Genomic DNA, 22,382 nt, shown 5'->3' on the forward strand with positions numbered 1-22,382 from the left:
TAGGAGATAAACCTGTGAACAGCATGTGTGTTGGTGGGGAAAGAGGATTTGCTAAGGAGTTCAGAGAGCAGTTCAGTTACAGTCCGAACTTATTGCAGTGTCTGATAGTAGGATATTTCCTGATGCATCATGGAGTATTAGTATGCTGGACAACTTAGCTCGGCATGTTATAACTGACACCGTAAGAACTGAACAGGGCATTCTTGACACATTTCCCATAACACTACTTTGATTGTAGCTCTTTTCACAACAATTCAGACAATAAAACTAGTAGAAGTGTGAATTAGGCTCACAATCTTATTTACCATACAATTCACTTTAGCATGCTCAATGATAAGGAACCTCTGTGTTTACATGTGCAAGCATGAGAGAATACAAACTCTGGCTTTGAGAGAATTATCCTATGTTATGTTAGAATACCCTTACCTCCAAGGAATTCTCATCTGAACAAGCTTATTTTGGTGAGGCTAGGTAATGAACTCCAGCGGGACCAATTATGTAGCCTAAAAAAACAGGAAGTGAAGCATATTTCCTCTTGCTTCGTAGTGGTGAGACTGAGCACCGTAATGGTTTCAATAAATGGATCAAATGTATTTTGTTCCCACTTGCCCTTGAATAATGACCATTTAAATGGAAAGGACATTTAAACCTAGTTCATGAGCAGTCATCTAACCAATTCTTCACCAGCACACCAACTTGTGTTATGCTTTTTAACTGAAAAGAACTGAGTTATTCAGAAAGTGAGCTGAATAAAATGCTGAGTTGTTTGGGGCTTGTGGTTACAAAACTAGAATCAGAGGAATAAATTTCCCATGCGTTATTGGAAAGGTTTAGCTATAGCAGCACTATTACTCTTAATAGAGTCACATGGTTAAATCCCTGTGCATTATGCTAGAAGCCTACTGCATCACATTACTTTAATACACATTCTTTGGTGATTTAATTTACTTCTGCCACCAGGAGGGGGCATTTTCATTGGATTTATTACATTCAAAAATATCTTCTCCTCTAAGGCAATAGATTAAATTCGCTTAAGGAGTAGTACACTGTTTACATACATGGTTTTCATATAAAGAGCCATGGCTCTCCCTTTTTGGCTTAAGTTCTTACCAAATGCACTTTTAGAAATAAACCTGTCTGAGAAGCAGCATTTTTATCTATCTGTCTATCATCCATCCATCCATCCCTCTATGATTAAACATGTAGATTATATTTTTTTATTGTTGGCTATCATGCAGTTAAGAGCCCTAGTGCAACTGTTATCTCATCGTTACTCTGCAACCCTTTATGACTTAATCTGAACAAAAAAGTTGTGGTATTTATTTACAGTATTTTCAAAGGAACTATGTCAACATACAGAATTTAAAGTGCTCAGTAAAAAAAAAAACAACCACCCATGAAACAATTTACTGTTCCACAATCAATAAAAATTAGCTGCATAAATATAACAAAAACAATTTACTCAGTTTTACCCCTAAAGACACAACCAAATTTATACTAGTTATCACCACCAAAACTTTTAATGCCCCAAATCTTTCAGTTATATTTAATGATTAACAAGGAGCAATTTTAAGTATCACTTTATTCCAAAGCAGCTTGTTCGGACTTAATGCTAGGCCGTCTTCCCAGATCCACCACCCTGAACAAGGTAGATGAAAAAGAAGGTGCTGCTTGAAGCATGACTCTCCATCGACTTTTTTCCAATGTTGCTGCTTTCAGAACTATCTCCGCACAAAGAAGCAGAAGTGAGCTCTACCTCCAAAGGAAGTCATGAACATTTACCCTCCATTTGTACTTTAAAAAAGAAGCACACAACACAATAACACAAGAGAACCGAAGTTAATATGTATTACTGCCTCTGAAAAGGTATGAATTTATTTGGGATTAGGTATGACCAAGTGTTGCAAAACACCTTCTGTTTCTTAAAAGTATTAATGAATATTAATTCTCACTACACAATACTTCTGTAAATGGAGCTGATGCATTATCATAAGCCATAGCATAGATAGGGCTTCTCAGATTGCCACTGTAATCACCATAACTGTAGAAGGAAACTGCTCTATGCACAGATTAATTCCTTTCCTCTTAAACTGTAACAACACAAGGAAACAAAGAAAAAGGAATTTCAGAATACCTATGCAGACCAACACACGCTTTCAGTGGGAAAACATATTGTACTGCAAATCAAATTTAAGAGCACGAAGCCCAACATTGCAAATGATGGCAGAGTTTCTTGAAGTAAAAAATGAAAGAGTGTGTGTGTGTGTGTGTGTGTGTGTGTGTGTGTGTGTGTGTGGAGTAGCTACAGTGGTACCTCGGGTTAAGTACTTAATTTATTCCGGAGGTCTGTTCTTAACCTGAAACTTTTCTTAACCTGAAGCACCACTTTAGCTAATGGGGCCTCCCACTGCCGCCCCGTCGCCAGAGCACAATTTCTCTTCTCATCCTGAAGCAAAGTTCTTAAACCGAGGTACTATTTCTGGGTTAGCGGAGTCTGTAACCTGAAGTGTATGTAACCTGAAGCGTATGTAACCCGAGGTACCACTGTATTTGACAAAGCACAGATTAACTGGCAGAAAAGAAACTACAGAGTACTACAGACCATATAATACTGTAGTAATGTTTATTGACAGAACCACACATTAGCAAAGAAGGAGCAGCACATTTCCTCAAAATGCCTATATTTAATTATGTGGCAGACAATTACGCCTTAAGATGAAAACTGTTGTGTGTGAAGAAAATGGAGGGGACCCAAAATATATCTTGCTTTCAAGCTGGGGACTTGCTTTCTACCTCTTCCAATTCTTAATAAATAGAGGCACTCACAAATTGAAAACCAGTTTTTCCCTTTAACCTTTAGCTGTGCCTTATAAACTGGACAGAAGAGAGTCATTTGAGATATAAGAAGACACTGAATTCAATTTCAGCTGCACAGTATTGGTTTCCTTTGACATGGGTTCAAGTACCATTAACTGGAATTGCAATTTAGCCCCTCCATTCTACAGCTTCTTGAACGAAATTCTAGTCATGGCTTTCAGAGACTATGACTAGAAGGCAGATTGGCCAGAAAGGAAGGAGTCAATCCTGATGGTACAAGGCAGTTCATCACACAGCAATGGCTAACTATTTGGATACTTCAAAGAGTGGCAGCAAAATGGTTTTCCATGCTATGTGTTGAAACTGATATTACTTCTGGAAAATAATGTTTATCAAGGTCTTTTTATGCCTTCTTTCTGTCTTGCAATAGGACAACCCCACCCCAAACAAATAGAAAAGAGAAACAAGGGGTGAATCTACCAAAATTAATAAAAGTGTGTTAGATTGTTGACATATGAACATTAACTTATGCTATACAACAAAGGAAATTATAATAGTGCAATGTAAACCCAATCATCACCATCATTTTATTATTTCTATGCTGCCCAACTGACTGGGTTGTTCTAGCAACTCTTGAGCGGCTCCTAACAAAATATTAAAAACACAACAAAACATCAAACATTAAAAACTTCTCTATGCAGGGCTCTCTTCAAAAATTTTATACAAGTCAAATAGTTGTTTATTTCTTTGACTTCTGATGGGAGGGCGTTCCACTGGGCAGGTTTCAATAATATGCATATCTACTCAGAAGTAAATTCCCTTAAATTCAGAAAGACTCACTCCCAAGTAAGAGCATATATGATTGCAGCACAACTTTATGGGAAAAAATGGCATCTCTGCAGAGATGGGGACCTACTGGTGACAGTGAAAAAGGCAACCCTCAGTAGATTTTCACCACATTGTCCTTGTCCCCATCTGGTTCTGTCACAGTTGGATTTAAAAAACAACAACCCACAGGCACTCTTGACCATCCTGTTAACTCACAAAATGGACCCAAGTAGCCAGACTCATTTCACAATTAAATTTTGTCCTTCCAAGGAAGGGAGCTTGTTATACCAAATGTTGAGACTCTCCTTTCTTGACACCTAGCTTGAGACCTTTACCCACTTTGGATTACCTGACTTTCTTTATCTGAGCTGTGCTCTCTTTAATTTAGAGGTGGGCAGCCTCTGGCTCTCCGGATGATTATGGCACTACAGCTACCATCATCCCCAACCACTGAGCATGCTGGCTGGAGCTAATGGGAGTTGGGCTTCAACCAGCAGTGTGCTGTCAGTGGACTAGGGAGTGAGTTAAAGTGCCTTTCCTACAAAGAAATAACAAAGCAGCTAGAGATATTTAGCTTATGGGAGAAAGAAGATGAATATAAAACACTCAGGACAAATGGGGCATGGCCAACAGCTTCCCAAAACACGTGCAAAGTTCAAAAACACGTCAAAGTGCAAGTAGATAAATAGGTACTGCTCCAGTGGGATGGTAAACGGCATTTCCATGCACTGTTCTGGTTCGCCAGAAGCGGCTTAGTCATGCTGGCCACATGACCCGGAAGCTGTACACTGGCTCCCTCGGCCAATAAAGCGAGATGAGCACCGCAACCCCAGAGTCGTCCACGACTGGACCTAATGGTCAGGGGTCCCTTTACCTTTACCTAATACATGGGCATAGCCAGGGGGTGCAGCTGCCCCACCCAAATCAAGTAAATAAATAAAAATACTTAACTAACTGACCATTGTGTTGCAGATAACTTGGTTCTCCCCCCCCAACATAATGCCTGCCCTCCCCCTAAAATAAATCCTCGCTACACCCATGCTACTCAAGTAGTGTTAAGGATAAGAGTTCTAAAGATTACTTTAAAAAAAATGCCCAAAGTTATCCCGGCGGGGGGGGGGGGGGGAGATACAACATATTCTAAGTAATCCAAAAGACCTAGATTTCTGAGAACTGCCTTATGTAAGGATGAATCTCTTCTGCTCATTGTCAGGGAATTGACAAGGCTAGAGCCATAAGTATGCCTTACTGCAAGTAATCAAAAACAACATTTTAAGATTTCTTATTTAATCAGGTTTGATTTGAAATTTCCTGTTTGTCTAACTGGCCAGAGTCAATTCCCTGCATCTTCATTCACAGGCAGCTTGCAATTGGCTTTTGTGCGAACAGAACTTGAATGCGATACTGATGCTATAAATATGCTCTTTCTCCCTCCTAGTTGGCAAGCTTTCTTAATTCATCTGGTGCAATGAAGTGAATAGGCTGTTTAAAGCTCCTGGGAAGAATTGTGATTTCTCTCTAAACACTGCAGGCAGGAACCCAGCAGCATCCAGCAAACCAGAGGCTGTTCTTAGAGAACCTTTAAGCCAGTTTACACAATGCTTTATTTTTCCTGTTTCTTAAGAGAGGCGTTTTGAGGTGATTCTGTCCAGCCAAGGGAAAGTAGCTATCCTTGACTGACAAGTTAACCTAATTAACCTGTTAATGAACTCTGCTCTGTAGATGCTATTCCTGATATCCCCAGAGAGTAGAAAGTGGGGGAAGTTCTTAACAGGCAGATGGAAAATATCTAAGAGAGATGTTTATTATGGTCTGTGTTGGATGCTCCTAAAAGAAAACAAATAACATGACTTTGAAAAGTAAAGGGGTTTGGTTTGAATATTCAAATAAGGACTCAGTTCCTGGGAAAAGAAAATGTTTCTTGTGATTAAGCAAGATAGTTAAAGGCACAGAATACTTACCAAAAAGAGAGAGAGGCAGCAACTTTAAAAGACATTGCCCCATCAATATTGATTTCCTATCTTTATAGGAAACCTTTTAACCACAAGACCTCCCAAGCCAGTTTATAATAAAAACAAACTAAAATAATTCAAGTCAAAAAGGAAATCTAAAAAATCCCAATAGTCTTAACTCAAATATTCTCCTTATGCTGCTAAGCATCACATGACCAAAGCAGGCAGAACAGCTGCAAAAATAACTTGGTTATTTTTCCCCTCTAAAGAAAGGAACTGTGCCTGCTGAACCCCTATTGGGGAAGCATTCCAAAGAACAATAGGGTGGTATCCAATATTTACCATAGTACACCCACTGAAATCAGTGCATTTAAGTCTTTTTATTCCAACTGATCTATTAAAATACTGTCGTTAAAAAAAATAATATTCTAATTTAAATAGCACCATCAATGACTATTTCACATTAGAGTAACCTAAGCACAAAATTGTAGGAGCATATAAACCAAGGGTAGTATTCAACAAAGTCATCCCATTAGTGCAAGGACTTCTGCACACTAGCTACAATGGCTATATCCTCTATTGTCAGAGGCAGCATGCCTCTTTATGACAGATGCTGGGATGACAAGTAAGGAAATTGCTGTTGCACTCAGGTTCTGCTATTGGGCTTTCCATGGGCATCTGGCTGGTTCCTATGAGAACAGGATGCTGGACTAGATGAGCTACTAGCCTGATCCCGCAGCCTCTTCTTATGTCTTCACAATGTCTTCTTCTTATGTCTTCACAATGAGCCTTCCTCTCCCTGCAGGCCCCTACATCTACTCTGAGGGTTACTCCAACACTCCAGAGCAGATTGGGGGGCACCAAGGGCATGCAGAAACAGGAAGTCTCATCACACAGGCAAAGCTCCTTGTGCTAATGGAATGACTTTGCTGGATACAAACCTGTAAAACTCACTCCATGGAGTCTGCAAAAAGAAAATTAAAAATATCCCAGCAGAGATAAAGGGGGGGGGAGTAGAACAAGAAGTCTTGTGGTACTTTAACACCTAAATGGATTATGGTACAAGCTTTTTTTAAAGCATGATGTGTTTTCCAGAAAGGTCAGGACACAAATTGTAGAAAAATATAAACATTATCATCAGTGGGGTTATTCACAAATATTCACAAATCTGTTAACACAGATATTCTGGCATATCATTTACTTCTGACCTCAGTTTTGACAATTTCCTTTCCTCACTCTGCAACCAGAAACCCAAGATAAAATTTCACGTATTTGATGCAGACCATTGGTCTTCATCTTGTAGGTTGGGACCCAGTACCTGGTAAGATTCTGATCTAAGGTGGGTTGAAACAGCAGCACTGCCACCATACAATTATATGCTAAAAAAGAGAGGATCTTAACATGTTTGGTTAAAGGAGGGTCTCAGATCAGAAAAAGTGAAAGATTTTGCTGCAGTTATGAGGCATGTTCAGAATATGAAGCCTCATTCTAACGAAAACTTGTCAACAGTAGTAAGCCCCACTGAACTCATGCCCAGATTCACACTGTAAGTGTTGGAAGGATACTTGCCCAGCTAGAATGCAAGGTCAGTAATTATTTCAGATAAGTCAAACCCAATTATGCACACCCGATAAGGCTATTTCAACAAAACCTAAGGAATGGAAGCAAACCTTTCATCCTTTATTTATTGCAAATGTCCATTGAAGAGCACAGAACATGAAATATGTTGGGATTTGATATTTTCTATCAAAATCTTGACATCACCCAGTGAATAATTTTAGGCAGCATATTTATCCTTTTTGGCTTGCACCCTGTTAAGTTGGAGGCTACATATATCCTCTAGGAGGACAGATACAGCAGATAACATAGTTCTGTTTACAGCATGCTTTGGTTAAGAAACCCATGTTCATGTTAAAACGTGTTGATAACCTTTGGGAGTTAAAAGTATGACTACAGAAAAATTCTATAGCTCAATACTGGAGTCCATTTGTTGTTGTTTTTTAGCTTAGTTTCCTTTTATACAACAGTGAAGTGGAAAAGGCAATTTGAAATGCTAGATATACTTTCATGAAACATTCACAGATTATATATTTTTCTAAAGATAATTTTGAAGGCAGCTATTTACAGCCCATTTGCTCCAGAGCAACCACATGAAAGTCAATGGGCCTGCGGTGGAAGGAGTGTTCTGGAGGTGTGTGAATGTTGTGGGGATGGGGAGGGGGGAGGAAGTCCTTACCTCCTCGCTCTGCTATCAGCTGCCCTCGGGTCACCTCCGGTGCTGAATCACTCTCTTCAGTCAAGCTGCCTATTCTGTCAAGTGTTAGCAAGAATTGCAGCCCAGGTTCCAGAGGAGCTGACTTTGCAGAAGAGGGGGCAGTGAAATTAGCGAAGCGGCAAAAGCTACTGCGGCATTTGAGTATCAGTAAAAATTAAGAAACTTAGGGGAAGTGATTGTGAAGAAGAGATGGGGGGGGGGAGGTGATTAGGAAGAGGAAAGAAACGAAGAAAACAATCAAGGGGTCGCACTTCCTGCCTGCCAGCTCCCTTTGGCTAACATACTTCCTCACTCTTTTTTTCCAACTCCCCAAGCCAGCTTGTTTTCGATAACCTCTTCAGTCAGAGCGTTGGTCCGCTGCCAAAAGATTCCCCACATGAGCTCCTCTCTCTCTCTCTCTCCCTCCAACCTGATGCAGCCTCGGCTGAGGATGCAGCGTTCCCACTACGAGGGTGCGAGTGTTGGTGCTTGTGCGTGGAGGGGAGTATTCCCACTCCGAGGCGAGGCAGGTTGCTGCTTTGCTAGCCAGCCGTTGCCAACCAGAGGAAGCGTCACTCCAGGCATATGGCTAGAGAGCCGCCGCCTGGAGCGCCGGGTGGCGATGTTTTCAAAACAGCCTCGGCTCTTGGCAGCAGCAGCCTTCTGTCAGCCCCATCGCTCTCCATAACATCCCCGCTTCTCTCTCTCTCCTCCCGGGGGAAGGAGGGGAGCGGGGCGGGCGGAGGGGGAGAAGAGCGCGCGCCCGCCCGCTGAGGCATTAGCAATCGGCTTCTCCCTCATGCCATCGCACCCCTCCCTCCTTTCCTCAGAAATTCAATATTCTCTTATGAAATCCAGGAGCAGCAGCAGGGCAAGTTCAGCGCTACCAGAGGAGGAGAAATTGAGAGAGAGAAACAGGAGCATGGTGGTCGGCAAGCTGCCTGCAGACGTGGTTGATTTGGCGGGCGGGAGAGCACAAAAACCAAACTCCCGTCGCTGCTGGGATTTGTGGTCGGCCAGCTCGGTGGGGGCTCCGAGCAAAACGGGGACTAAAACATTTTTTAAAGGAAGGGAAAGAACTCGCCCCTCGTAATCCCAAACACACTTCGCTTTCTGCACACGCGTGCGCGCGCAGTAACCTCCCGCCACCCCGCTTACCTGAGGGGCTTCTGCCTGGCTGGGCTGCCCGTCAGTTTCGCAGAGATGCCGCCCAGTTCGGAGCGGGGCGCGAGGTGGGGGAGGAGCGGGGCGCTGCCCTCTCTCCAGCCCACCTGCCCGCCCGCGAAGGTGCCGCTCCACGGGGCTCCTCGCGCGTTCCCGCCAAAACAGGAGCAGCTCTGAGGCGACCCGCCGCTGGCTCGCTCGCTTCCCCCCCGAGGGCGCCGCTCCCCCGGGGCATATCTCCACCCCTCCCAGGCGCACAGGCCCCCGCTGTCGCAGCCCGTCCTGCAGCTATCACCAGCCGTCCCTCCTCCTCCTCCCTGCCCCTCTGGAGCCTGCTTCTCAGCCGTTCCGGGGCGTGTATGTGTTTGTGTGTGGGAGAGAGAAGGGGAAAGAGAGAGGGAGAGAAGCGCTCTGACTGACTCGCCTGCCCGGCGGCCCGGGGAGGAGGACGCCGCGGCGGCAGCGGCGGCTCAATCAGTTAGTCAGCAGGAGGCAGCGGGGCGCTGCGAGGAGCCGCTCGCCAAGACCAGCTCCTCCCCAGAGTCCGCCAAGCCGCGCGACGCCCAGTCAGGGAGCGGCGGCACTTTGCAAACTCCACGCAGGACCCCGCGCACTGGCGCGCGTAGGGAAGCGGCTGTTGCTGCTTAAGAAGAGCAGCGACGGGAGAAGCGGAGAAAGCGCCTGCGTGAGCGGAAGACCGGGAGGGGGGTGGCAAGCAAGAGGGGAGAGAGAGACCGACCGACCAGGAGGAGTTAACGAGGGAAGCGGCGGAGGTGAAGGAAACTAGCCTCGAGCGAAGCACGGGGTTGTCCGCGGAGACTTTTCCTGGGGTTTTGTTGGCGAGGAGGAGCAGGAAGCGAGCCGGCGGCGGTTGCCTTAAGTGGAGAAGCGGAAGCCCCGCGCGCCACAGCCGCGCAATAGCCGGACCCTCTGGGTGTAGGCGCAGCGAGAGCAGCGAGCCCGGCCGGGAGCCGTAGGAGGGCCCGTGGGCAATGGCGGCTCGAAGTACGAGCAGCTGCGTCGGCGCTCCCTAGCCGAGAAGCGGACTTGCGACTGGGCGGGAAAAGGTGTAGCCGGACTGGTGCCTTGGCTCGGCTTGGCTTGTTCGCGCAGCCGAGCTGAGCGTCCGGGCGGCGCCGCTGCCGCCGGCCCTCTCGGCGCTTTGGCCGGCCCCCGGGGCCCGCCGAGGTGCGTGGCGGGCAGCCGGGCTGGCTGGGGCCATGGAGACCCCGGCGGAGAACCCGAGCAAGGCGGCGGAGTACCTCAAGGAGCTCAACAAGATCATCGAGACGCAGCAGGAGCTGCTGGAGAAGCAGAAGCTCCGGATAGACGAGCTCGAGCAGCAAGTGGCCAAGCTGTATCACGAGAACGCCCGCCTGCAGGACGAGCACCAGCGGCACCTGGCCACATGCAGGCTGCTGCTCCTGCAACAGCAGCACGCGGCCCTGCCCGCCTTGCCGCCGCCGGGGGACCTCCAGGAGAACGCCAAGGATGAGAAGTAAGGAAGCGGGGGCTTGCAAGGGACGCCTTGGGGACGCGGGGTGGTGGAAGCAGAGTGTACAAACCCGTCCGTTGGCCGGCTTTGCCAAACGCACAAGCGCATCTTGGAGCAACTGTGGTGCGGTATAGCCAGGGAATGTTTGCAGTGGGTGAGAGGTTGCAGGTCCGAGGTAGGTACCCAAGGCGGTTTGGTTACCTACGGCGCTACTGGAGGGTACTTGGCCTCCGTTCTCTCTGCCCCGAGGGTCGTGGGACAAACGCAAGGAGTGAGGCAGGTTGTGTGGCTACGACTTCTGCGGAATCGACACCCCCCCCCCGGTTCCTTTTGTGCTTAGGTATCTGCTTTTACTTGGTTCGTCCTTGTTCTTGACTTCTGATAGATGCGAGCAGAACTAGGAGGAGGCAAAGCAGCGCGCAGTTCTCTGTCATCCACCCAGTCTTATTTCGCTTCAGCAGCAAGACTGGCTGAAAGCTGCAGCCTCCGACTAAATTCAGATTTGTTGCCCACCAGGGCCGACGGGATTACTCTGGAGTTAGAGCCTCGAGTCTTGCGGAGCTTGGCTGCGGGGTGAAAACAAAACTGCCCTAGCGCTGGTCATATGTTCCTGGATCTAGGGGGCTTCCGAGAGGGAGAGATGTTTGGGAAAGGAATGTGCAGAATCCCGCCGGTGCTTCCTAGTTCAGGAGAAGGGGCTGTGCCTCTAGTCCAGAACGAGGCAGTGTGCTTAGTGGCGTTTGGTTGGTGACTCGGGAGGTGGAGTGAGGAGGAGCTGCTGATCCTGAAACTGACAGAATGACGGTCAGTAAACATTGGCAGGTGGCCACCCCCTTCCAAACTGTGACTAGTTCAAATCTAAACTTGTTGATCTTTGGAAACCTGTTTGCTCTCAATCCTGAGTCTATTTACAGAGTGCTTTAATCTTTAATTAATCATGTACTGCTCACTGTGCATGGGGACCTGCTTAAATGCATTACTGCTTAAAGTAAGGCCAATTCAGTAGTAGTTAAAGAACTACACATGCCCGACTCTCTCTCTTTACCTGCTTAAAATAGAATTTAAGTAGGAATGGAAAAGCCCATTTCTTTCTTACCTTCACAGATTGAAATGTTTAAGACATTGGTTATCTGGCTCTTGGTATCAGGCTTGGCTTTTATGGTTCATGATAAACTTTTGGAAGCTCTTAAAAAAAACCCCCTTCCTCATCAAACTTTTATAGCTAGCTGCTTGGTTAGTTGCAGTATAGTAAGGAAGAAAGTAGATTTGGAGAAGAATATTTCTGCTTTCTGGGTCTGCATTGGTTCATTGATTTACCCCAGAATGAGGACCTGGGAACACATGTCTTCCAAGTTGTGGTTGGCTTCCAGCTTTCATCAACACTGGCTGGTTGCTGCAGCTGATGGAAGTTTTTTTTTGGGGGGGGAGGGAGTCCAACAACATCTGGAAGGACACAAGTTCCCCATTGCTGAGGTAAATTGAATTAAAACCTTGTGACTGATAAATGGTGTCTTCACAATTGATTTTAGATCATATATCTAATTAACTATTTGTGTTAAAGTGTTTATTGTAATGGTGGTGACCAATGTTTGATGGCATCTTAAAAAGAGGCATCCCCTTCAGAGTGAGAAGGCAGAAAGTGCCTTCTGATATGGCACCTGTTGTGTGACACACGTGCACATAATTTAAAACTAATCACTGTATGTTATCCTTTAGAATGTATGCTCAATGCCACAATTATTTTTAACTTGGGTAGAATTACACAATAAATTGATGTAAACTAATAATTGACTAAGAGGGCTCTTTGGTATGTAGTTGGAACCTTGCAAAGAAAGTGAAGGCTTTCTTGTACTAAGGTTTATATACACGGAGTGTGGTGTTCCAAATGTCCTGTAGAGACAGCAATACGCATTTATCAAGGACAGATTATCAAGTAGTTATTTACATTCCTGCAGCATACAAAAGCTTTTGGTTAAACTACTTGGTTGCATGGATATATTACTAAAATTATACATTACTTACACAGGTCATAATCTTTGTGTTTGTGTTTGTGTGCAGATACCATTTTAAAAGAATGAACTCAAAGGGATAGTGTCAATTGCTTATGTGCAGAGCTGATTTCAACCAGGGAGTTAGGTTATAGTGGATTATCTAAAACGACACTCTGCTCTTGTTACCATGTGTTATTCGGTCCCCACAGCTCAGCTCTGTTTGGCAGGCTGTGTGTTTAAACTGCACAGTGTAGAAATGTGTTTAAGAGACTTCTTGTTCATATTTTGAATCTTGTCAATGCTCGTATCCAATTCCCCCCATGATAATGACACCCCCCCAATTAGATAGGGTGACATGCTTTCTTTAATTATGCAGGGCAGTGCTATTCAATTTAGAAAATACAACTTCGAAGAAAGTGTGTTACCAGTAGCTTTAAAACAAATGGACCAGAAATGATAAAATGGTTTGAAACATACAAAATAATAATAATAATAATAATGGAATATGCCAATGGGTGTGTCAGGGCAGCTCCTTCATCAGTTGAAAGGGCATGTGCCTGCTGGCAGGGAAGAAAATATCTTGCTTTCATAACAAGAGGACTGTTTTCAAAACTAAATTTAAATGAAATCCTTCTAATCTAGCAGCTGAGAGTTCCTTGTATAAAAAGACTGGGTTGGAGACCTTGAGATGGGCTCAGATAGCCCCCCTCCACACCCCAGGTTCCGTCTTGCCAAGTGACATGCTAGAAATCATTTACTATGATTTGATAAGGTATTTCTCTTGACTTGCTAAGGGAGCAGCCTCTGAGCTATGGCCTTGACGACTCGGTCTTTTTAAGTCTCTTAAGTGGATTTGATGTTGGGATCAGAATTAATCTGGGATATTTATGGAATAGTTATAATCGTTCTGAGGTATAGTCTGAAGAGCTCAATGGGAAAGTCCAGATTGCCAGGCTTCTGCAGTCCTGTCCAACACGTAGAAACTCGGGGGGGGGGGTGGATAGGAATGCAGTGTGAAGGCATCATGGTAAGATTGCTAAGTTTTGGGAAGGAAAATCTGGTTCTCTTCTGGGTCTCAACAAGCCATCATCTGCCTTACTGAGCAATCTTAAACTTCTAGGAGCTTCCCACTTTCAGTGTCAGCTGTTAGAAGCTCACCTAAAATGAGAGTGCCCCACCATCTGATGCGTTCTGCATATTCCATCTAGGGCAGGAATGGGAACTCCTCACTGCATTCAGCTGGCTCTCTGGATTCCCTCCTTCCCCTCTTCTCAGTGGGGAGGAGCTAAATGGGAAATGATTTTGATGTTGTGCAAACTGTATAACTGTAGCCCCTTCACCTGGAAGAAGATCAAAGCAAAGGGAATGCTTATCTTAGAAAAGAAGTAGACTTGTGTTTCTTGCAAATATGCTGCAATGTCTATATGCTTTTCAGGCGCATACATGCATTTTTAGGATGCAATTGCATTTTGAAGTTTGATGCTTTCAATAACTGTGATTCAGGACTTGCAGGTCACCTGTTCGTTAATGTTAACTTGCAGGCTTTTAATGAGCTTTCAGACAGAAAAGGTGCTGGAGAAAACGTGAAAATTTTGAAAAATTGTGTGGTGAAAATGGACAGTGGAACTTAAGTGGAGTTGTTAAAGAATTAAATATATGGGGAATATCTTTTTTTGTGTGTGTTGACCTGCCTACTTTTGGGTCCAGCCCTATCCACTACTGTAATGTGGTTTTCAACGCTGGAGAAATTTGGTCCATGGTCCCTTAAAAAAGCTGGTTATCCCAGATACAGGGTGTAAGCATGGGAGCAACCATAGCCCCATCAATTTTTATTGGCTGCTTCTACAGTTGCTTCCCAAGTTGATTTCATTATTCTTCTGTGTATTGGCTTTACCCTGAGTCACGCATCTACTGTCTTAATATTCCGCCCCCATGGAAGAATTCCTGATAATAATATTTGAACTGGTGTACCTTTTTCATGCCTCAGATTCCCTTTCCTTTCACTTATTCCCCCCCCCCCCCTTGAGAAAATGCATGCACAAGAGACATACATAAATATATTACAGCATGCAGTGGTACATGTGGGTAGGTAAGAATTTATTTATTTATTTTACAACATTTTTACTCTGTCTTTCTACCAAAGCATTTAAGGCATTAGAAAATTTGCCATTTAGAAGATGATTTAAGAGAAGGAATGGGCAGATTTTGGTATCAACTCTTCCATAGTGTTTTATAATGAAATTACATAATGGCTTGATTCAAGAGTCAGTTCTGGGAAGAGACAAGTCAAATGGGAGGTGGTCCCAGCAGGAAGCATCTTGCTCTGATGCATCAAAGTGGAAAAAGTGTTGGTGGAAACAACAGCATTGGTTCCATTCATTAAAAATGTGGTCCCTAGTTAGATCACAGGTTCTTATGAGGCATGTGTACATTGTTCCCAGTTCATTTAAAAGAGCCAGGGTGGTGTAATGGTTAGAGTGTTGGACTAGGATCTGGAAGAGCAGGGATTGAATCCCCACTCAGCCATAAAGCTCGCTGGGTGACATTGAGCCAGTCACCATCTCTTAGCCTAACCTACCTCAAAGGGTTGTTGTGAGGATTAAATGGGGAGGAGGAGAAGCATGTGCACTACCTTGAGATCATTGGAAAATTAAGGTAGTGTATAAATGTAATAAATAAATTAAAAACAGGAAATTCTGAAAACGAGAACGAACTTATGGACATATCTTACAAAGAAATGTATAGTGCTTTTGGAGGCAAAGAGGATTTTATAGTCGCTAGAAAAACAATAAGGTCCTGCAAGATTTTTCAGAACTAGCAATTTGCATGTCCAAAGGACTTCGTGTGTGTTTGTGTGTGTGTAGTGGTGGGGGAGAGATAGGCAAGCAATTAAATGAGCATGTTTCCATAGTCTCATTTAAAAAAAAAATTTAAAGCAGGGAATACTTCAGTACACTGATACAACATTCATCCTCACTCCATGCACTGACTGCTTGAACAGAGTTGAGTAATCTCAAGTGTGATGGGGCAAGAGGATTATTTTCTCAACTATAGAAAACTAGTGCTCCCCCCCCCAAGGCCTCACCACCAGCCCTTTGCAACTAGGTCCAGGGCCTTTCTCTCAAAAGCAATACTGCCATCATGCCTTGTAAGTTAGCAGGAAGCAGTTTACAGTCATACCTCTTGTTGCGTTTGCTTCACGTTGCGGCTTTTCGGGTTGCAAACATGGCAGACCCGGAAGTGTATACCTCCAGGTTTCGCTGCATGCGCAGAAGCGTTCTGCGCGCTTCGCACATGCGCAGAATCACTCTATTCCGCTCCGCGCTTGCGCAGAAGCAGCGCTCTAGTTGTGGACTTTACGGGGTGCGAACGACACCCTGGAACAGATTGTGTCCACAACTAGAGGTACCACTGTACTATATTCTAAGACAAGAAAGATTCTGTTGTTGGAACCTGTAACAACATGGGAATTTTCTTTTTGACTGAACTTTTCTAGGCTGGAGTCAGAGCAGTAGGGAGAGAGCTGTTATACTCTTTCTTGGCATTTAAATTGATTCTAGCTATAATAGTCCCTCATAATTCCCACTGAGGTATAAGGCAGTCTCTGAGTGGAAAGGAATGGACAAGAATTCTCCATCCCAATATATCATAAAGGAAATAAAGAGTAATACTACTGACTTCCCATTATTGGGATTCTGGAGAGAAGGAAAGTGTTGTTTTATGTTTACATGTTACTGTGACACCGTAAATAAAAAGGATACGATACCTTCCTGCCATAAATTGTGAAAAGAGAATCCTATTCTTGCCAGAGATGTTGAACAGATATATGGTGAATGAATGTAGAAGGTTTGGGTTCAGTCTGCAGCATCTTCAGTTAAAATGATCTTGGTTGACAGGTGATGTCCACTGGTCTTTAGTTTGGGAACTTTAGCCTTACTTCTGTTCTGATACGGCCCCCAATAAATGTACGTGTGGAAGTCCAATTGCTTGCAATGTGGATGTTAGTTCAAAAAGTTGCTTGAAGTTGCAGACTTGAAGGGTAGAGTTGATCAGCGCAAACTATTTCTTCCAAATGGCCCTAAAGCAATTTAGGAGATGAAACGGTAGGACGTCAGATAAATTATTATTACTGCTTAAGACTCTTCATAGCTGCATTTCATGGTTCCCTAGCTAAATACTAGTTGGTTTGCCAAAAGTGAGTGTCTTCTGGCTCCCTTTATGCTTGGCAGGAGATTCTCGGCATGCTTCGAAGTACTTGCTCAGCTTAAATGCCAGAATGGAGCCGAACACTTCTGAAAAGCTGATTGCACATTGCTGATTAGCAGAGGGGGCTGATCCATTAAAGAAAGTGCAGTGCTGCCCCACCAATATCAGCCCGTCCCCAGCTGGTTCATGCATGCATATTCATTACTTGATTAACACAACTTCTGATAATGATTTGTTTGTGTGACTGAGACATCACAGATCTTAATACTTGCAGATCATCCAATGTTACATCAGATGCAATTATTTTTGAGGAAATCAGTTCGCTTGTTTTGCCCTTTTTGCGGTCTACAGACTAATATAGCTGCTTCTCTGAAACTTGAGTCTGATAGTGAGTTTTCTCTCGGTTTATATCATACTATGGATGGTTTCACATAAGGAAACGCAACATGACCTTTGCTTCGGACATTACTTTGAATGCAAACCCAGCATGGACCAAAATGCTCCTATCTTACTGCATCCGCCTCTCTGGTATCTACATTAACCATCCAACGTTCACTTAAATAATGGGCAAGAGAGGTTTAAAACCCCTCCATGGGGTTTCATATAAGTACAGGAAGGTGGAAAGGTGTACCTGGGAGTTTAAAAAGAAAAAGAAAGACGTTAAGACTTTTTCTTCTAAAGATATCAGTGCAGAAATAGTTCCTTGAAAGTTAAGAGGCGCTTTACTTAAAAAACAAATTCTTTGAGTGTATTGCATATCCAGCATCCTTGGCTTCCTGTGCTTCAACTAAAAGTCAGGGGAAGACTTCGTGAAGAAAGCCTTCCATGGGACTTTTCCAGACCAGGAAATACAAGTGGCTGAGGAGTCTGCAGAATTCTGGATAAATGTTTAATAGAGAGAAAAGCACATGTACCACTCATTACCAACTCAAAATGATAAGGTAAGCTGATTCACATAGCCACTGAGTTTCTAAAGTGATTTGAAGCACCTTGCAAAAGATGGAGGACAATGGAAGCCTCAAAACTTGAGAATCCCCCCCCTAAAAATAATTATGAGCTAAAAGTGGACCTTATCTTAGGGTTGCCATATTTCAAAAAGTAAAAACCACTTTCCTCTTCTTCTTCTTCTTCTTTTTACCAAAACACAATTTTTTAGATTGACTTGCCTACGCTCCAAGACAAAGCACCACTTTTCGGAAATTCCTCCAGCTGTCAATTCCACCTTTGAAATCCTGATAATGTCCTACCTTATTTACATTTTTAATAAATGTAAGCTTGGAGTAGAATGGGGAGGAACAAGGTAGAATATTTTATCTAAAAATTGGTAGGGGAATTGGCATCCCCAAATAGACTTCAATCTGCCTCACGTCAAATTCTTTGCTTCCTATTTTTAAATTCCAGTTTTTGAAAATATTTGATGGAAGAGACCAGCTGCTTGACCTAGTCATGTGTTTCTTGACAGAAGGACAGTTAACTGAAGGCAGTTACTTTACTTTTCCGTGTATGACTAGGTTTTTTTCTTTAAAAATCATGCAAAAAAATGGGGGTCGTCTCATACATGGGTAGTGCATAGGGTGGACATTTGATTGGTTTCTGCCGCGGCTGTTAGTGGCTGTTGTGCGTGTTATTGGTTGCTGTGTCAATGGGTGGTGTTGATTGGCTGATGCTGTAGCAATTGGGCGGGCGATTGGCAGCTTGTGCCGGCGTGGGGACTGATGAGAGGTGGATTTTGCTGTGCATGCGGGTGAGCGATTTTTGGCAATCCCCCCTTTAACAATCTCAACAACTCTGCGCCACCTCCCCCATATTCTTAAATTTGAGTCCCCCCAAATAGTATGGTAAAGTATGGTAAATAGTTACAATTCTTTGCTCTCTTGGGGAAGTTTCAGTAGGCAGACAATATCCCAAACTACTTTCAGTCCTGCTTCACTTCGTTCAAATGTAGTAAGTAAATGGCTATAAAACTAACTTCACAATAAACAAAGGGAGATGCTGATGGACTAGCTGATTGTAAACCTTCATTAGGAGTAATGATCTAATATAGAGCAATAACAGTAGAGGCTCCTCGGGAGCTGAAGCATAATTTTCGGTCAATCTAGTTTACCTAGAACTGGGGAAATTAGATTACAGCAAAGCATTTGACAATCTACAACTTCTTTAATGGTATAACATACTGAATATTGGAAAATAAGGCTTGTTTTGTATTGAATTGGACCTATTCTGTTAATGTCACAATATATTTTATAAATGTTTGGGGAAAAGGTTAAGACTCTGTAGTTTTATTACGAAACTGTGTTGTAATTTTTAACGTACAAATTTCAAGCACTGTTGGTGACTTGATAGGTTTCTGCAAGATGAAAAGGTCTGTTTCCTCAAGAAACTCCTTCTGGTAACTTTGTCGGTTTTCATGTTGAGAGAATTCAGATCAACACACACAAATTGGTTCTAAGTAAAGGCTCTTTACTAAAAGAAACTGATAATTTTCCTTCACTTTTTACCACTCCATTTCTTCCTGCCTCTTCTAAATAAAAAGAGACGGCTTGATCACGTTTGGAGCAAATAACACTTTTATAATACGTAGAAATGGAAGCTTTGACACTGTATATATGGCACTGAGTATGACTGAGGCGTGCGGTGTGAAGCACAAAGATTGGTGTTGCCTGACTCAACTGACGCTTATGAATCAGTACCTTTAAAATTAATTTAATGACATCCTCGTCTAAAGAATGCCTCGAGGCTTATAAAATTAGTTTGTGGTTCACATCTCACCATTAGTACTAAGTGCTAGTATTACTGACAGTCTGAGAGGCCTCGCACTACATTAACAGTGAGATGGCATAGCAGGCTGAGGAAATGAATGTTACTTTCCACTGTGTGCGTATATGCTTAAAAATGAATGAATCAAACTTTCTAGCAATAGCATTACTACAACTCAAGTCATATTGTGTCTTCTCTCCTAAGAGGTGAAGCCAGGTCTGTCCCCTGTGTAGGGTAGGGGACATTTAAAAGATGCCAGAAACCTATTGGGTTCTGCTCATGGGATGCTATGCTGCAAAAGGCAATTTTCACAAACTCTGTCATCATCCCAGGAAACCCCTGAAAATTTCATCAAGAAAGTTGGAGGACCCTCCAGTATAGTGGGGTGGCACTGGAGAAAGGGGGAGTTAATGAAAATTGCCTCTTACTTCTGCAGTCACCTCAGCTGTGTGATAGTCCACAAATGTAAGAAGCCATTTTTGTTTGCAGAATGGCATGTCCAGATCAAATCCATTGATTCAGAAAGTAATCTAAAGGTCAATATTGCTATTAAAAACCTGTCAAAATTATAAAAAACAATGTTATCAGTTATAACTTAATTGTGAAATATTCAAAATTTAGCTCAACATGCTGAGCACAATTGAGGCAAAAGAAAGTATATGCAAGTCCTGTTTTTGAGGGATAATTAAATATGTACTTAAGTCTTTTTCTCCCTTTAAAATCAACAGAACTTACAAGTGCTTATCAATACCATCTGTATTGATTTATTATTTCAGTTGAATGCCAGTGGTTCCTCATCCCAATGAGAGAGGATCACCTAAGATCTACCATAGGACAAGAAAGTATTATTATTATGCTTTTGACAGAAAGTAAGATTGCTAGGTAGTCTCTACTAACAATTATTATAATAATAGGTTCACTGAAATGAAAGGAAGGAAGAAGTAACTCACTAAGGCTACCTGTTTTGGGTAAGAGATGCTTCATTAATTGTTGCAATAAAGGGTGTTTTGTTTGAATTATGCAGATGTTTTATAATTTCTGCTCTTAATGTTAGTAACTGTAAAACACATTTATAGTTACTACAATGACTTGTAATAATGTCCTGAAGCAAAGTATTTCTTTTGCATTTCAGTAAAGTGGGTTAGGTAAAGTAGATAAATTTATTTTATCTTCCTCTGTGCCTGCCAGATGGTTAGAGCTCCTTGAATGCTGATTCACTATATAGGCAAACCGGCTGTTAATGAATTTATCTTCATTAGTATGCCTTATTAAAGTGTAATTTACATTATTAAAATGTAGTACATTTATTATGTCAATATTTCATGTACCTAAATATGTTGTCCAAAATGTCATGAGGTAGCACATGGGTCTACAGGATGAGAGCCCTAAAATACATGGAATCTGGTAGTTCCAAAGGAAGTGCAGTTACAGTTAACGTCACTAGTTGATGCTAGTAATAATAGAATTATGTAAGATGTACGTATTAAACAAAGCAAAGTGTTATTTGTTTACTCAGCAATCAAGAGCCTGTTCTGTACCTTCATACACGATACCCACAACAGAACGAGCCTGAAAATTATGTTTCCACCTGGACTCTAGGTTACTTCTTGGTAGCCCTGCTTTTATCATAAGTCTTTTTATTCCCTCTTGTGATTTTTTCATATGACATGGTTTTCAAAGAAAACACACCCATTTAACATGGATAATGTTCTGGCAAATTACCCTGTTTGAGTATTAATATTATATCACCTGATTGACATTGAAAAGTATGTTTGACTAAGTAGTTAGGCAAATTTTTAGAGTGAGAACTTGAAGAATCCTGTGAGACTAATTAATTCAATATGTGTTGCATATCTGCAGTGTTCAGCTAATGTTTAAGTTAATGTACAATGTGGGTTACTGATGCCAGTATACGTAAGAAGCTGATAAAGGGAAAACTGTACTTCAGAAAACAATTTAGCAGAATGACCCTTGTTAAAAGATACTGAAAGCTATATCTTTTTGTTTGTTTGTTGCAATACCCTTTCTTCCAGTATAAACATCCATTTGTCCTTCAGTGCTGAGTAGAGCAACTCCTACAAATCAAACTGATTTAACTGAGTGGCAAGATAGAAAATGTGGTATCTTTTAATTGATCTGCTTTAACTTTTTGTGATATGCTATTACTCTACAATGCACTTCAAATATGGGGAAAGTAGGCTAGAAACCAGTGCAAAACAATACTTTCCCTGGATCCTGGGGAATGAATATACAGTGAGACTTTTAATAAAAGCAAATTGATCCATGCTGCCAGTGATTCCAGTATTTTTATACTTTTGAACTTGCTTTCCTAGATCCAATATGTACACTACCTTCTGCATTGTGGTTGCCCCTCAATTACTTGCTCCTACATATTAAATCATAAGGTGCGTATCATGTGGATATTTGGCATGCAAGCTCTCATCCTCTGTTGGGACTACTGATGCATTGCAGGTAACCACATGATCTGGCTTGTGCATATGATGCAAACATTCCTTATTACTGGTGATGCATAGGAGCCAGCTATAGGAGAGCAAGTTTGTACAGTGGTACCTCTGGATGCAAACGGGATCCGTTCCAGAGCCCCATTCGCATCCTGAAGCGAACGTAACACGCACATGCACGGGTCACATTTCACCGCTTCCGTGCATGCGCGTGATGGCATTTTGAGCGTCTGCACGAGTGGCGAAACCCGGAAGTAACGCGTTCTGTTACTTCCGGGTCGCCGTGGAGCACAACCCAAAAATGCTCAACCTGAAGCGTATTCATCCCGAGATATGACTGTAATGGCAACCCATGTTAGAGGAGTTGCAAATGAACTGGACTCCAGATTTGCAAATGATTGACTGTCAGATGTAGTGATTAAATCAAATAAAGTGTTTCGCTTTAAGAGAACAACT

The 22,382-nt window shown here is 42.8% G+C and overlaps 1 protein-coding gene and 1 long non-coding RNA gene across 13 annotated transcripts in view; one reads left to right on the plus strand and one right to left on the minus strand.

Moving 5' to 3' along the window:
- Window positions 1-9,143, minus strand: part of LOC310757669 — a 56,121-nt gene extending 46,978 nt beyond the window's left edge. Inside the window, exons 1-2 of one of the 3 annotated variants that reach the window (XR_014545386.1) lie at window positions 9,010-9,143; window positions 7,834-7,954 (exon numbers count right to left, since the gene is read on the minus strand). This is a non-coding gene — a long non-coding RNA (uncharacterized lncRNA). Of the gene's footprint in view, window positions 1-7,833; window positions 8,547-9,009 lie in introns of those variants that run through there. The other 2 variants (XR_014545387.1, XR_014545388.1) reach the window with 2 other exon arrangements.
- Window positions 9,144-9,155: 12 nt separating this feature from the next.
- The window catches only part of IQSEC1 (IQ motif and Sec7 domain ArfGEF 1), a 311,515-nt gene continuing 298,288 nt past the window's right edge, over window positions 9,156-22,382 (plus strand). For 5 of the 10 annotated variants that reach the window (XM_083602930.1, XM_083602936.1, XM_083602927.1 and 2 more), the window contains exon 1: window positions 9,385-10,513. In XM_083602930.1, the coding sequence (XP_083459056.1) occupies window positions 10,236-10,513 (278 nt within the window). In that variant the 5' untranslated portion in view covers window positions 9,385-10,235. Of the gene's footprint in view, window positions 10,514-10,882; window positions 11,315-22,382 lie in introns of those variants that run through there. The other 5 variants (XM_083602924.1, XM_083602923.1, XM_083602919.1 and 2 more) reach the window with 5 other exon arrangements.

The sequence above is a fragment of the Podarcis filfolensis genome (assembly GCF_964270895.1).
Source record: "Podarcis filfolensis genome assembly, chromosome: 2".
NCBI lineage: Eukaryota > Metazoa > Chordata > Lepidosauria > Squamata > Lacertidae > Podarcis > Podarcis filfolensis.